This window comes from Corvus hawaiiensis, chromosome 2, assembly GCF_020740725.1.
Source record: "Corvus hawaiiensis isolate bCorHaw1 chromosome 2, bCorHaw1.pri.cur, whole genome shotgun sequence".
NCBI classification, from domain to species: domain Eukaryota; kingdom Metazoa; phylum Chordata; class Aves; order Passeriformes; family Corvidae; genus Corvus; species Corvus hawaiiensis.
In genome coordinates, this window is record NC_063214.1 from 32,947,528 (window position 1) to 32,963,956 (window position 16,429).

At 47.0% G+C, this 16,429-nt stretch overlaps 1 protein-coding gene across 5 annotated transcripts; it reads right to left on the reverse strand.

Annotated features, from left to right (window-relative positions):
• Nucleotides 1-304: 304 nt before the first annotated feature.
• LOC125321426 (C-type lectin domain family 4 member E-like) lies at nucleotides 305-16,083 on the reverse strand. Of its 5 annotated transcripts, XM_048294252.1 has the most exons (8): nucleotides 12,285-16,083; nucleotides 11,281-11,376; nucleotides 10,736-10,828; nucleotides 9,531-9,682; nucleotides 9,187-9,317; nucleotides 6,812-6,969; nucleotides 5,595-5,797; nucleotides 307-3,307 (listed from the first exon to the last, which is right to left on the reverse strand). In XM_048294252.1, the coding sequence occupies exons 1-6, from the start codon at nucleotides 12,319-12,321 to the stop codon at nucleotides 6,897-6,899; spliced, it is 582 nt and encodes a 193-aa protein (XP_048150209.1). In that variant the 5' UTR covers nucleotides 12,322-16,083; the 3' UTR covers nucleotides 307-3,307; nucleotides 5,595-5,797; nucleotides 6,812-6,896. The 5 variants fall into 5 exon arrangements, with proteins under 5 accessions (XP_048150207.1, XP_048150209.1, XP_048150211.1 ...); XM_048294250.1 differs by having other exon boundaries at nucleotides 305-3,307; nucleotides 5,595-6,969; XM_048294254.1 differs by lacking the exon at nucleotides 6,812-6,969 and having other exon boundaries at nucleotides 308-3,307.
• Nucleotides 16,084-16,429: the final 346 nt, after the last annotated feature.

A 16,429-nucleotide genomic window follows, 5' to 3' on the forward strand; every position in this document is an offset into this window, starting at 1 on the left:
CCAAAGGAGGGCACATTAGGCCAAATATCAGTCACAATTAAAGAGTCTGTGCAGCCTCCGTTCTTCAGGCTTGGTAACTGGTCCCAAAATCCAGCTGAGAATAGCAGGAGGATGAAGAGGCATGTCTGTATTTATGACTTACCCATATTTTCCTGGGTTTTTGTGGGTTTTCTTTTTGTGGTCATGTGTGTAGAAAATGTCAAAATATGTAATGTCCTGGGAAAGTCTTTGCATTAAGCTTCACATTTCTTAGCTCAGAAAGTATTTTGATAAGACCTTCAATTAGGAATTAATCTCTTTCCATGTTCCCAGTATAAGCATGTCTGAGACACTTTTAAAGTGGGTTGATATTAAAAACTGAATATCATCAACATGCAGCAACAGCAGATGTGGGGTCACCAAAGATGACTGGAGCACTTGCCAGCATCCCAGGATCTCCCTGTGATTCAGTTAAAACACAGTTACATCCAGATTAATTTATTATTTCTGAGGCCATGCAAAGGGGTTTACCTGTGGTGATTCTCCTCTTTCTTCACATTTAAAAGTTCTTTTTGAGTTGGCTGCCTTTTTTCACCTGAATGTTGAATTAGGGGGAACTGACATCTCTGCCTGGTGCTGAGCCATCTGTCAGTACAGCCCCCTGGGCTGAGCTGGCCACAGGAACGTCATCCTGACAGTACCAGCTGCTGATGTACACCACACTGGCAACCCAGAGTCTGCTTCCCATCTGCAACAAGATGATCAATGCAATTGCCAGGCCAGCAGCCATCCCAGCAACTTTTCTAAGACCAGAAAGGATGGTGGCAGATGTCCAGATATCTCATGGCAAGTAGAATAACTGGGACATTTTGTCTTTATCTGTGATGGATATTTGTAAGGGAAATACACAAGGCAGTAACGTTATCACGAGACCACGCAGATCCTCAAATCAGCAGATAATTCCAACATATTCAAGCAGACTTCTGGAGAGAGTAAGGATCTTCTGAGAGTGTCAAGACCTTGTACGTGAAAGTAACATATTCTGCTGCTGAATTTGTCACTGTAAAACCCAGTGGAGGGAGGCTGGCCATCAAATGACGTGTGTACCGTATCATGTTCATCTCATTACTGTGGGAGTGAATTTATGCTAATTGAAGCAGAAAGAAGGGAAACACAGGTAGTTGGTTTAGGCAGGACAAAGGAGACTTTGAAACTTGAATTAAGGCATGCAACAGACACATGGGCAGCCTACTATGTAATAAGACCCTGATGTCAGCAGGCATAAGATTGCTTCCATCAGTGGGTGTCGGCGACTGAAGCATGGACCCAGACGGGCAGGGAATCTGAATGGTTTATTCAAAGGAGTGAGCTGGTTTTATACACTTTTCTAAGGCACTGTATTTCCTTGTATGGTGTGACCTATCCCGTGTTACCACATCAGCAACACACTTTCTCAATGTTCTTCTATGGGATCATCACTCACTGTTCACCTGTGTATCAGCTCCTGGCAGGCTCCTCTCCATAAGGGTCTGCTGTGTGACTCCTCCTTCCCCCAGGGTCCGGCAGAGACAGGCCTCTCTGTGCCACCATGTGCTCCTTTGTGCTGCCATGTGCCTCTGCAGGCAGGTTTTACAGCTCACAACCCAATTCTATCTTATAATTCCCCATAAGTGGAGAAGTGAGGGCAGTGGTAGGGGGAAGAGTTGGTTGTAAGCAGCATTTTGCTGTCTGTCATTTAGGAAACGTGCTGTTTAAAGACAATTCACTAAGCCAGTGGAACTGAAGTTTGTTATGAGTGATAAGGAAGCTCCTAAAGGCCAAGTCTCAGAATTATTTTCAATTAATCTTTGTTGAAGTATTCCACTTTTGTCAGTAGGATTAGCAGGTACTTTCAGCTCTACTTGACTGCAGCACTAGAGGTGTTTTCTACCACTTGAATTGATAAATTCGTCAGCTGCCCAGGCTACCACTCAATAATTCACAGCTCCAGCAGCTTGACTCACGTGGTGTATCTGCTGTCAGTCAGGCAGAACTGATTCAAGAGAGGCTGGCTCAAGTGTAAACACTGGCACGGGTTGCCCGGAGCCAGAGGTGGCAACATTCAAGATCGGGTTGGATGGCACTCTGAGCAACCTGATCTGACGAAGATGTCCCTGCTCAATGTAGGGGAGATGGACTCGATGACACTGAAGGTCCCTTTCAACCCAAACCATTCCATGATTCCATGAAAAATGGGTGCTGTGTTTCCATGCTGCATTTGCTCCTCCAAGCATGTCTTTATGACAGAAGGATTTTATTAATCAATCACTACATCTGGCCTTGTATGGCTCTGAAACTAACAGGGAAGTTGTAATCTGTCAGTGGCTCTGCAACAGTTGTGTTGAGATTACATATCAGTTGCTTCTGGATTGATTTATGTGGCTCCTTCTCTTAAGGTAAGCAGCCCTCTGCACAAACACAGCTGATCCTCTGCACAGATCCAGGCAGCACTGTCCACCAGAGGCCACGCTGGAACCCAACATATAAAGCTCTCCCAGATTCTGTCAGACCTGCTGAAGTAAGTGGAGTGTAGCACCATTTCAAAGATGTGAATGGCTCTGTATCCCCCTTGCTCTCCTTTGCAGCTATAAGGAACCAGTTCAGCCTGTTTAATTGTCACTGAAGGAAAAAGAAACAAAGATATCAAAATCCTATTAAAAGCTACTGGAACATGACTTTTAAAGCTGGTTGTGGTTGTCAGCAGTGCTGAGGAAGATATTTAGGAGTATAGTAAGTTTGTCATTGCTGAAAAAAGAGATTTTTTGCAAACAGCATGAAAACCAGCAGAATTGGGACTGAAGAGATGACAATTACAGTGAAGAAGTAATGGTGGCTATCAGCAGCAAATTCTACCCAAATCTGAAGTGAACTGTGGAATAATATGCAATAGTAAAGAGCTACTTTACTAAAACAAACTGACAAGAATCTGCCTTCTCAAAAACCAACAAAATAAAAGAAATCCCAGTTCAAGATTTGCTTTGTGGTGCAGCAGACACTGTCAGGGCACAGTGGAGGCAGCTGCTCCCCACGGGTCAGGTGGCCAGGAGCCAGCTGCAGTAACACAGCCAGCAGGACAGCTGGGGACCAGCCACAACACCTGAGTGAGGCAAGCAGGGCACACGTGGCACAACAGCCAGGGTCCAGATTGCTAGACAAGTCTCCAGGGATGAGGAAGGTCTGAGGTCAAGCATGGAAATCGATCCTCGGGTCAGGGTTGGGTCTGGTGATGGTAACCAAGGTCAGGCATAGTCCAGTGGTTGCCAGGCAGGCCTATTGTGATGAGGCACATCTGAAATCAATTGAGGAAGTCAGACCATGGATCTGCAGGCAAATTAAGCTTGCAACACATTTACAAATTTATTATTTTAATCCAGGGAAGCTTCTTTCCTTTCCTCACTTTCTGCAGCCCCTGGATCCCTACCCCAGATTATCTCACTCCGTTGACTATTAGTCTCCAGCAACTGTGTACATGTGCCAGCTCACAGGATTCCACAACTCAACATGAGTCAGTCCTGATCTGTCTCCAAGTAGCACACTTCAGCAGGAGAACCAGAGCTGCAGGGAAAAGTTTTTGAAGCAGTCCTCAGAAAATGTGCTTGTTTTGAGTAATAGGTGATCTCAGCACAGTGCAAGGCTCATTGGTCTGTGGAATGTACTGGTTTGGGATGTAATAGTGAACCACAGCCTTTGGACAGTACCAAAGATGACTTCTGATCACTGAAAATTGTTATTTTTCTTTTCCTTTCTGTTTTTTTTTTTTTCCTAATAATACATTTAAGCCAGTCTTTCAGTTTTGTGGTGCAATACTTCATTCAGTAGCAACCAGTGTTCATTGACAGTACAAACATCACCTGTGCAGAGTCTCTAGGCAGGGATCCTGCAGTTTGTGCTGTGAGAAGAGAGTCTTATGTATTGTAAGTATGCTGAGATATTTTAAATATGCATACTTATGATCATGGAGAGGTGGGTTGATATTTTTTATCAATCTTGTTTTGAACAATTGCAACAACTGGGAAAAAAAAGTAGGGATCAAGCCTTTGAGCACAGCCCTCCCCTTTGGGATGAAGAGTACTTATGTAACTATTTGATTTTTAGTTTTCTGTAAATATTAGACAGATGAGCTTCTTTAATAATCTGATGTTGTTAAAGGGCTACTTTGGTTCTTCAGTATGGTTTTAAAATTTTTGGGATAGCTACACTTCACAAAAAAAAAAAAAAAAAGAAAAATGCCCTGTAAAAAGATCAGTAATTGAATTGAATAAAAGATTTTAAGAATGCAGGTAGAATAATTCTAAACTTGCATACATGTATTTTGTACTGTGATGCTTACGATTCATAGTTGCGAGAGGCCTTTGGATAGAAAGCCTGCACTGAGATATTTTCTAAAAACCAAAATGTGCCTGAGCTCCCAGATGATGATGACTCAAAAAAGAATCTGTGGGCAGAAACCTTTTCTCATCTGGTCAGGAGGAATTTGACTCCTTTCTTTAAGGCCTGGGGATATCCAGTCCAGGAGAACCCTTCCCAGCAGCTGGCTGTGATTTTTTTTCCCAGCTGGTCAGATAGTCCCATGAAGCAATGTATCTCCTAAGCAGGTCTTGACTCATGAAAATGTGATTGTCTGTCATAAAGCCAGTGCTCTGCAGTAGTTTTAAATGGTGTCTGAATGGTGTGGTGTCCTAATGAATCTGAGAAGTACCTCTGCATTGTACACGTGATAGAAGACCTCATTCTTGGCTCCCTCCCAAGACTGCCTTTTTCTGTGTGGGTCCTACTACTTCCTTTCCAAAAGGAGTAGTTTTAACCACAGAAGGGGAAGCATTCGCTCTCTTATTACCAATGAAACCAAGCAACCCCTTCCCATTTTTTACTTTGTTTCTTTATCTCCAAAACATTCTCTGTTCCAGACCTACTCTGATTTCAGGTATGCAAAGTTTGTTAATTATAATCATTAGGAGAAGAGTTGGAAAGGGGGGGAAATGTCACTTTAAAAACAGAGATGTTAGGACATAATAAAGCTGGAAATAAATGGAAGAACTCAAGTCAAATTATGGCTACATCATCATTTAAAGGAAAACCTTGATGGACAGCACAGGAAAGGCCTTGATCTGTGTTTAATGCTCTGAAAGAGGTTGCCTTCATGCTCTGATTTCAGAGTTGGCAACTGTGTAGTGAGAAACAGCTGCTTTAGCTCACGTCAGAAGTAAGAGTGTTCAGGCAGCGAACTTACCTTCTTGATCCTTAGCTAGAGTAAATTTGCAGGCATCTCATGAGTGTAAAATTGTGGCAACTCAGTCTGCATGAGAATCTAGGACAGCAGGTGCCTCACCTTACAGGATTGAATGTCATGGCAGAAAAGCAGCACTGGAGTGTGTTTACAGTGGTCTGTTTTGATCTCCAATCTAAATAACCAGATCAATGTCCTGTTCTTAAATGCTATACTGAATTTCCCCTATGTTAAAACACGGACTATAGCACAAGCCAGTTTTTATGGTGCATTTCAAGATCCTGAGAGGAGAAATTCCTTGTCTTATGGCTGTGTTTTCTTTTTCTAGTGAATGTTGCAGAATTCTTACCTTGTTGTAAGGCCACTGATGCACCACAAGGGACTGCAGTGACAGTCACAGGCTCTCTGCATCTCCTCCTGGTCACATGAATGTAGATCACAGGGACACTGAGAGAGTGCAAGTGACTTGCTGTGAGCAGGAGATAGTGCTGAAGTGCTGGACCTCATGATCAGCTGAGGCCTTTCCAGGAAACCAGCAGATTGTCCAAAAGCCTGTCAAGATAAACGATTTATAATTAAGCAGCAGGATGTGAAAAAGTTTGTTCAGGTATGTAAACTGATTGCATATAAAATAAAAAAGTGTTTATATTTCCTTGTAACCAGGTAGAGACATAAAGGCTAAAATCATAGGATTTGTCTTAGACCATGTGAGATAAACAATGGATAACCAGAATGAACTGGACAACTGAAGTGGGGGTTGTGGATCCTTTGGATAAAAAGAACCTTTCAAGGCAGCAGTACCTGTTAGTTTTACCAGTTAGTATTAATACCTTACACAAGACTGCTTAGGAAATAATTTCAGAAACACTAAATTTTAAAAGGCAGAACATGATGTGTGTCCAGTGCCAGAACTTCTTTAAATGCCATTTCTCTCTTTTATTTCTCCCAGACAACATTGTATGCTCTTCATCTGTGGTCTACAAGAAAAGGTAAAAGGAAACAAAATTTAAAAGGAAAAAAAAAAGAAGTAAAGGGGGAATCAGTATGAGGGACAGCAAGCATGCAAAGAAAATAAAGAAGTGGAGAAATGGATGTTGTAAGGGAACATGAAAGAATCTGAGGTGGGATAAAACAGAAAAAGACAAAGAGTAGGGGAGTAATTCTCTGCTTTGTCTGAAAAAAGAACAGACACCTTGGAGGAAAATTTCATATGAAAGTCCTTATAAAAAGACAGTGGGTGTCATGAAAAGCACATACATTTCACTTTATTTCATCTCTTGGCTTGGCAAGGTTCATCATTTATTAGAGAAAGTCAGGTATATCCTATAAGGGAAGATTCAGCTGTCAGAGCTCAACACAAAGAGAGCAGCATGCTCAGCGTACAGATGTAATTAATAGGTCTGGCCATAAGTATCAACACTGGATGTCCTTCTGACATGGCTCTAATGATGTTTTTCCAGCTGAAGACAGCATCTCAAAGATTGGGCATCATGAGCTTTCTGGAGAAAACCAGGAGCTAGCTCAGGTTTGAACCACAAGATAATTTTGTTGCAGCAGTCAGAGTACCTGCACTCTATGGTGTGTGTACTCTCAGAAATGAATGTCACTGTGGCTGCTTTCATCAGGCCCGAGTTCCTTTCCAAAGCAGAATTTAATGTGCCAAGGAGTGGTGAACATCCAGGTCTTGTTCTGAGAGGCAGCTGGGATGTGGCCAATATGTCCACCTGAAAACAAGGACTGCAGGAGTCATCATGAGGAATGCCATTCTGATAAACTTTTTGTGCTTCCCACCCGACCTCTGGGTTCAGTACACAGGATTGTCCTTCTGAAGCTTTCTGAAAGTGCTGTACCTGACTGTCTGTCTTCACCTCTGCCTCTTGCTATAACATCTACTGCCTCCTGAATCAAAACAGACTTGAGGGGTAAAGACTGATTCTTATCTGTTGGAGATAGGCACCTCCTTCAGCCAAATCCATACTGAAGAGGGGGTCAGGAACCTCCCTTCAGCAATTCTGCAGGCAAACCCAGCATCATCTCCCAAGATCCCGCTTTTGTCATGACACCTCAAGAAACTCTTTGTCTTCCAAATTTGGGGCATGGAGATTGTTTCTAACAAGTTGTATTTTCTTGCAAACCAATCTCTTGGTATGAGTTTTGCTCTGCCCCATACAACCTTCCAGGAGCCAGAACTGCATCTGCCTCTAAAATCTCTTGTAAAACATTGGTCATTCTCTGTGTGTCTTATCTGCCTCTTTTTCTTCCTCAAAACCCTGTTGCTGTAACTTCCAGAACTGATCTGAGGGAAATAAAAAAGAGAAGTCTATTGCAATGTTTGGGTTTGCTGTCGTGTTGGACAAGACAAAATAGTTTACTGCATTGTGAAAGTATGCAGCAACTTTGGAAACTAGGAGGCAACGATTTGCAACAGCCAAGCTTTTGGTCCAATGGCTAAACCAGAAACCTGAAAAACACATTTCTTCAGGTAGAAGTGACAAAAATTTATACTCAGATTTTTTATGGGAAAAAAATCACCCAGAACTGGTTTTTCAGGCTGTATTTTTAGTCCCAAACTGGAAATGCCCAGCTCTTCAAAGAGTATGGATATCACTGACGAAAGGGAGCAACATGCAGACTAGAGTTTGGGAAATTTTAGGGAAGCAGAGCATTGCTCAAGACTTCTGTGTATCTGATTTGCAGTGGTGCCTCTGATAGGGGTCTTCCACCCTTTTCTCACATTAGAAATTTCTCCGTGGGGGACTCTGGTTTTTATCCTTCTGGTTACATTTAATTGCTTTCTCTCTTTTTCATTGCCATGCCTCATCCTGTCATATCTCAGCAGAATCTCCAAAATATTCTTTCTGCTGCATCGTGGGCAAACAGTGGCTGGCACTGAATACTACACAGCCTGCTCTGTTTCTGTCTTCACAAGTAATTCTTCAAAGTGTTCAGGGCCTTCCTCCCATGCTCTACAGATGAACACTACGTTGTTCCTGCTCCTGGCCAGTCCAGCACACTCAGAAATATTCTCATCTACAGATGCCAAACACACAGAAAAGTTAAAACCTCTGTGTTGAGAGGCTGGGTTGTGGGAATGTGGGACACGTCGCTCAGAAGACATCCTCATGCAAACAGCAGAATTAACATTTATTACATTTAAAAAAAAAAACTTATCAACACACAGTGTGCTGAAGGAGAAGGAAACATTAAAACCATTAATAATTTTTCCATTCAGAGGAGGAACAAGGGCACTCCAGTGAATGCTGTTCTTTCAAATTCTGCTCTGGTGATTTGAAGGATGAGTATCCTTTCATGAAACAGTGATGGCTTTTTCCACATCATTCAGATATTGACTGGACCAGGAGTCAAGGAAAGTGCTGAAGAATTAGCTCTGAAGGAGGAGAGTGGACCAGCAGGACCTTGACATCAGCCTGAGCTATTTCACCCAGGACTGATCTCCAGCTTGTAAAGGGATGCAGGGGCACAAGCTGGGAACTGAGGTCCTTTGGAGCTCAGATTTTATGTCCTTCCTCAGAGAAGTTCGACTGCCCGTTCACAAATTCGATAGCAATTTGTGAAGCAAAGGACGTTATTCCAGTTACTGAAAGTGTTGGGGTCCATGTTTCCCTTGACATGAATTGCAGCACATTTTTCTGCAAAGAGTAAATTGGGCTCCCCAGGCTTCCAAAACCTGTAAAAGAAAGTTCCTTGATTGGAAATGCCCTAGCATGCATGACAGTGGATGTGGAGTCACCTCAAACAGTTGTGGAAAAGGAACGTTACTGCGACAGAAATCAGGACCCATAGTTTTGACTAGAAAACTAGTTAAGTTTTCTGACTTGCAAAGCAGTTGAAGACAGAAATACCTGCCTTACACAATGTATTGGTCACTTGGACTGCAGGCATGAATTACAGGGCCATCCTCACTCCACCAGGATACTCACGTGGCTGTCTTTTCATACGGAGCCTGATCCACCCACTGCCACTGCCCATTTTTGTGAGCAGATAAGCCTATGTAGTATTTTGTTTCATAGACGTTAGTAACTGTTTCTTTTGCCAAGTTGAAGAGGAAATCCTGGAAAAAAGCACAGTGTCCATGAGGGGCAGGACTGAGCACAGGGAGGCATCAGGAGTCCACCCTGCTGGTGGCAGAGGGGAGCTGGTGCTGCAGGGGTGCAGCCAGGACCTTCCCCCTCCCCTGCAGGACAAGGAGGGGCTCCGAGTGCCCTCCAGGGCCCAGCACGGTGTCTCTGGCTGCTGGGTCCCTCTCTCAGCCCTGTGCACCCACCTGCTCTGCCTTGCTGTTGATCACCACCAGCTGGGAGCCCATCCCAGTGCAGTTCTGCTCACTCTCAGCCCATGACATCTTATCAGTGGACAGGAAATAGCAGCTTCTTTGAAACCTTCTCCAGCCCTTTGGGCAGCACATCCAGCCTTCCACTGTTGGGCAAAAAAATCCTGCTTTTGAACAAAATGTGCTGTCCTTTATGACTGTGAGTTCAATGTAGGGTCCCAGGTGTTAGGAGTGGGGTTTGAACCCCATCTTTAGTCTGGACAGAGATAAATGCTCTCTTCTGCACCCCACAAGTAAAGCTGCCAGCAGTCTGGCAGGCTCCTGTCACAAGGCCCCTGCCTGAAGGGGCCCCTTCCCTTTCTCTGTCTCTCCTGCCATTTCCATGCAACATCTCTTTGTCGAGAGATGTGGCTTCTGCCTTGCCCTTCTTGAGGAAGCAAGATGGGAAGTAGTTGGCTTGGAAATGCTTCCATCAGAGAAGTGTGGTCCAAGCTCTCAGCTCATGCAGACTGAGAGACTTACAGCAAACTGCTCTGACAGCCTTGCTGCCACCACAGGCAGTTCCTTACACAGCCAGGTTATCCAAGAGATCTGCCTTGTGGCCAGGAAGTCACGTGGTGGAATAAAAAGCCGCCACAGATATATCCTCACAAAACATGAAGTTGCATGTGGGCAGATCCCTGACCTGAGTTTGGGAACTTGCACTACAGGCATTCCAGCACTCCACATTACCCTAACTTCATGTGTGATTGCAGCTCAGTTCTCCAGCTATTCCTAACTACTTAACATCATCCTCCCTCCTCTGTCCCTCACACTGAGCATGGTGCTTGTGTGAACAGGCAGTGAGCCGGCACAGGGAGTGGAGCTGGATTGAACCAGCCTGTATAAAAACACTTTTATCTAGATCAGTAGACCAGACTTGCATTAGAGGGGTTGTGTGAGGGGAAGAGTAGGAAGGTTGGTGAAATGCAGGTGTGGAACGACCCACCCTCTTCCACTGGCCTGGAATATGTTTCCATAGCATCCTAAGTAAAAATGTACAATACAGTGTCTTCTTCCCTCAATTCCCCAGATTCCTTCCTTAAAACAATCCACTTGTGACTGACAATGATATTCCCAACCTCAAAGGTTGAGGGGAAAACCAGACTAAATTTGGTGAAGTTCTTTGCATTGCTTATGAGGCTCTCAGCATCACTCACTTCTGTCTGCAGAACTGCTGGGGACACAGTACCACTCTGTAGAGTTCTGGAGGAGAGTCTTGTACTGGCCGTAGCTTCCATCAAGTAAAGCCACTGAGAAGAGAGGAAAGAGAAGGAAAGAGCTATTATCATCATTTCCACCTCATGCATGAGCAACAAGTGCTATCCATCACCTTCTGCTTATAGCCCCTGGAGAGACTCTGTGACGTTAACAAGCAATGAAATCTGGATTGAACAAGGATGTGAGGAGAGCAGACCATTTCTCCCACTACCAGTCACTCCTTCCCTTGGATGAGCTTCTCTCACCTCTGCTGGTGAGAGAATCACTTTCTCAGCTGACAAAGCTGGATTAGAAATCCTCTGAGGATGGGATAAGGAAAGGGATGAAGAAGTCGTGGGAAAAGCTAATAATAGTGGAGAGACCCGGGTTTTGGTGAAGGCCATTTGCCTGCTGGCAGAGGGACTAGGAAATGGGTTTTCCACCTGACAAAAGGCAGTCACCTGAGCCCTTCATCCCAAGGGAATTAAGAGACCCTGGAACCCACCAAGGCAGATGGTCACCAAGGCAGCTTTGATGGCAAGGGCAAAAGTAAGGAAGACCCAGATGTTCAGCCAGGAGCAGCTTCTCTCTTCTGCTGGGGCTGAAAAACACAAAGCAGGAGTGGGAATATCCCAGCCCAGAGTCAGGGGCAGGATAACCCAGGTGGCTCCATACCCCAACACCCTGCTGGTCCCTTGTTCCAAGGACAGGGGAGCCCCACAGGTGCTGGAAGCAGGTGCTGCTGCCTGTCACTAGCAGTGGGTCAGACCCACAGAGCAGAGAAACACAGGGGTTGCCCTGAGGCTGCTTTTTATTTCCCTGTTTATCACAAGCCCTGTCTGTATTCTGCCCAAACCTCACTCCCCCTTTGTCCTGTCAGACCTCCTTTCTCCTCAACGCATCTTCCTCCTTGCCCTCCGTTACCCCTGTCTGTCACTGATTGCTCTTTCTGGACCTCCCTCCTCTTCCTCTCTCTTTAGAGCTTCTTCCTCTCACTACCTGTATTTTGGCTCTGTACCGGGAGCCCCTTTCTGCAGTGGCACACTGCCCCAAAGGAGTGAGTGCCCAGCTCAGCGTGGGCACAGCCAGACACACAGAAGGCATTGTTTCCACAGGGGGGAAAGGCACTTGGGAGCTCTTGGGAGAGCCTTGGCTGGGTTGTCCTTCAGAGATGGGAGCACGGATTGTGCTCAGCTTGATGCAGACAGCTTTACCAGGGGAATCAGAGAAGGATTGCACCCTTCAGTCCCATTGTTTACAGACAAACCACTGAAGGGAGTAGCAGACCACGGTCTGCCTGGACTTCCATTCCCCCTGGCTCTAGGAAAAAGGCCATTCTGCCAGCCTGGGCACTGCCCAGTTCCCTCATCTGCTGCTTTGCTCTTGTCCTAAGCCCCATCTCCTGGTAGGAGGCCGGCCGCCGTACCATGCCCAGCATCCACCCCAGCCCTGCCTTTCCCCCAATTCCTTTGACAGGAGGACAGAAAGGAAGGAAGGTTTGGGGGTTACCTGCAGTTCCAGGACTGACTCTCCCTTGGTGATTCATCCTCTCTACCACAGGATCACTCTTCTCCAAGGGTGCTCATTACCACTTTGGCTGCAAACACAGCCTTCCTCCTGCACAGGGCACCTCCCACACTGGTGAGGAGCCTTCGTGGGCTCTAATCTGGTGTGGAGAAAAAGCCATATCCTGGGTGTACCCCAGAGCACATGGAAAGTGGGGAACTTCCGTCATTTCTCTGCCAGGATATTTCAAAAGATGCTGGTTGCAACACAGAAACTGACCAAGGAAAAGGAAAACAGATGAAGAGGAGCATCACTGCAGCTCAAACCATCTCCCTTTGCACAGCCTCAGGCAGTTTCACAGGACATCCATGGCCTTCCCTCTCTGGTGCTTGCTCTTTCCTGCTGAGGGACCCTGGGTGTGAAAACACATACCCTGGCAGGTACATTTGGCATTTGCTAGCAAAGGGCTAAACCCACTGAGCACAGCCTGCCAAAGGGAGCCAAAAATGACAGGAAAGCATATCTGTGACTCAGTCTGGGCAGTGCCCATGTGCATCCTGAGCCCAGAAATCCAGAGCACAACAAAGAACTTGCCAACGCTGTCTTTAACTAATTCCTCTGGAAGGGAGGACGGAGCTTGGGGCAGAAGGGTCCCTTATGACCTGGCATTGTGGGGCAGGAGGATCACTAGGCAGTGCCAGACTCCCTGTGCATGACAGATCATGAAGTTTTCCTCAGCTGTGACTGCACAAGCTGCAGACACACGTGGAATGGACTGAGATGGGAACACAGCCTTTGCTCTAGTTCCATCAGCTGGTTTCTCCCTGTGCAGAGGCATGCACGGGTGCAGAGACATGGGAATGGGAGAACTCATGGCAATAGCACAGGCATTTTGGCTGAAGCATCAGCAGATCAGGGCACAGAACTGCTTACAAGTGAGGACAAGGCTGAACTCTCTGGAGAAGAAATCCTCTGATTCTGTTGTTCTGAGCACCACAGGCTGCAGGCAGGGTCAGACCCTACATTTCTAAACACGGTCATGTAACTAATGTTCACAAACTCTCACCCCACATAAAAACACATGCACATGACTTGTGCAACCTCCAGTCTCCCACCACCAGCCCAGGAAGTGCAGCTGCAAGAACACATCCCCTTTGTGGAAGCAGGGGTTCCCCGGTCCCACACGCTTCCCGCTGCAGATGGAGGGTTCGTGTGTAGCCACACCTCTTGCAGCAGCCTGTGAAGCACAGCTGAAAGCACAAGGTCCCGCTGTGCCGCTGCTGGACCGTGGCTCTGTGCCTGCTGCAGCCCTCACTGCCATGAGCGAGGTCACCCACGGCACTCAGCTGCCAGGGAGCTTCTTACACACAGAGGTGGCCAAGGTGCAGAGCACCCTGAGCTCGATGGCCACTTCCTTCCCACTTCTCTGTCCTCTCTCTCTTACAATGTTCTTGCTTCTTCTCAACTTTGTTTTCAGCCTGTTTCCTCTCTGTCTCAGAAGCCTGGCCCTCATGCCCTGGTTACTGTTATGCTGGTCATCATGGTCTCTAACAGCCAGAATTTTGGGCCAAATGCCTCCTCAAATAGTTGCAGGTATTCAATTCACACAGCTCTTTGCATTCACACTCCTATTTTATCGCTTGCTGCTGTCCAGGCCACCTGACCACCATGAAGTGGGATGGGTAAGGCTCAAGAGGGTTCCAAGTATGAAGGACAGCAAGTGTGCTCGTGTTCAGAAATGAACGTGGTGGAGGAAGTTCTCTCTTTCTCAGTGGTTGGTGGCAGTTTCTCCATCAATGTGAATCCCCTGGGCAGTCCTGTTTCCAGTTTTCTTGAATTCCAAATGATTTGAAGGAAAAGGCTGACCTGAAACAGGGACCTAAGGGCAAGCAGCCTGGGAGGAAATGCTAACAAAGCAAAAGGCAGAAAACATGGGAGAAGTGCTTCCAGCAGGGACAATGGAGGAAGAAAGGATTAATCCCAGGGGGAGTTGTTCCCACTGTGCCTGCTTGCTTTGCCCTCTCACAGGCTGAAAAGCAGCCCCACAGCCCTGAGCCCCAGCCGGGTGGGAGCGGGGCAGCTCACAGAGCGGCTGTCAGCCTCAGCAGCTTGTGCTGCTGTTTTGGAGCTTTGTTCTCAGCAGTAAAGTACAAGCAGTCCCAGAGGACTCTGCAGCATCCTTATCACGCAGCTTCCTGAGACAGCTTATGGAGGACCCAAGGATGAGATGGGCTCTGCTGGATCTCACACTCACCAATGAGGCTGAACTGTTGGGGATGTAGAGGCTGAGGTCCAGCTTGTCTGTGGTGATTCTGACATGTCGGTGAGTCAATCCTTGCAGGGAACATGAGGTCCAGGACATGGGCTCTCAGATGGACAGAGAGGTGGACTCTTCCAGATCCTGATTCATCCCAAACTCCCAGGATGAATCACCCTTGTTTTCCTCCTGCTCTGTACCCACAGGCATCACTCCTACATGGAATCCTGTCTTCTTCCTACAGCCGAGGTGAGAGGGCCTCATCCAGACCTGACAGCGGCTGCTGCTCACTGCAGGCTGACCCCAGGAGTGGACACCCAGCCGAGGGACCTGCTGGTCAGCTCTGTCCTTCAAGGGCTGTGCACCTTCAGCTGGCTTCACCACTGCAGGCCTAACCCTCCTGTTCTGGGATGGCTCTTGTCTGGAGGAGGGACAACAGGAAATCTGCTCCTTGTCCTGCTCGTGGGCTAGGAGTTATCACAGAGGGAGGCCTAAAGGGGAGTCCTGCATGGCAAAAGCCAGAAACTCGTGGGAATGGTGCTAAAGACCCCAGACAAGGCAGGCCTTTGCAGTCAGTGCCAAGCCCAGCAGTCCAGGCTGGTGTTGGGAGGAGCTGTGCCACTGCAGAGCATGGTTTCTGGGCTGCAGATGGAGAGGCCCTCACTTGCAGGGCTACACTGGATATGTGTAAACAGACATTTTTTCTGCTAGCAGGCTTTCATCCTGCTGCAGCCAGGCAGGGCAACAGGACAAGGCAGCTGTTTGAGCTGGGGTCAGTGCTTTCTGCCTGGCCTGATTTGTGTGGGGTTTTTTTATGTATACATCCTGTTTCTTCCCTATGTCCCTAGATAAGTACATACTGTCCCTACACGTTGTGTCTCACTGCTGCCTGGAGCTGTGCATGTGGACCTGCAGCCACCATGCACTGCTGTTCATACAACTGCTCCCACTGGATTAGGAAGCCAAATCTCCTGGGCACCTTGTCTCCAGTGCGAATTCCCCTCTCTCTCTGGGACACAGAGAAAGGATTCACTTTCATGGGTAGGACTGAGGCGCACAGACAGGAGCTGCACATCCAGTTGCACTCCCTGTGGGGAGCTGGCACTGTTTGGTTAGGGAGGCTTAGGCACAGGATGTTTCCTGAGGAAAGAGAAGTGAGGACACAGGAGGCAGGAAGTGGGAAGGGGTGGAGTAAAGGGAGATCCATGGTGTCCAGCAGGACACGAAGGCAATTCAATAAGCAATGAAGTTCTGGATGGGATGTCATGTGCAGCAGGAGCCCTGCCTCTTCAGCCTCTTCTGCAGCATGATCTGGCCTGGGCAGGCATGCCCTTACAGGCACCACTGAGGATTTGGCTGTCCAGGAATGCTGCTGCCTCAGGTGAGCCTGGAATCAGCTCTGAGTCAGGAAGAGGACTTCTTCCTCCAGGTGGCTCTGAAGGCCCAGTGTGGATTGTTTCTCCCATGGCAGCAAGTCCAAAGGGAGGGCCACAAAGATGAAGGCAATGAGGATAGAGACAGAGGGCTGGAGCACAAGCTAAAAGAATTGGGATTGTTCAGCCTGGGAAAGAGAAGATTCCAAAGTGGTCTTATAGCAGCCTTCCAGGAGGCTTCCAAGAAGGCTGGAGAGGGACTTTTTACAAGGGCATGTAGTGATAAAGCCAGGGGGAATGGCTTTAAACTGAAAGGGGGCAGGTTTACAGCAGGTATGAGGAAGAAATTCTTTTCTGTAAGGGTTGTGAGGCATTGGCACAGGTTGCCCAGAGAAGCTGTGCATATCCCATCCCTGGAAGTGTTCAAGGCCAGGCTGGATGGGGCTTTGAGAAACCTGCTCTAGGGGAAGGGGTCCCTGATCAAAACCTAGAGGTTGAAAACTGATGATCCTTAAAGG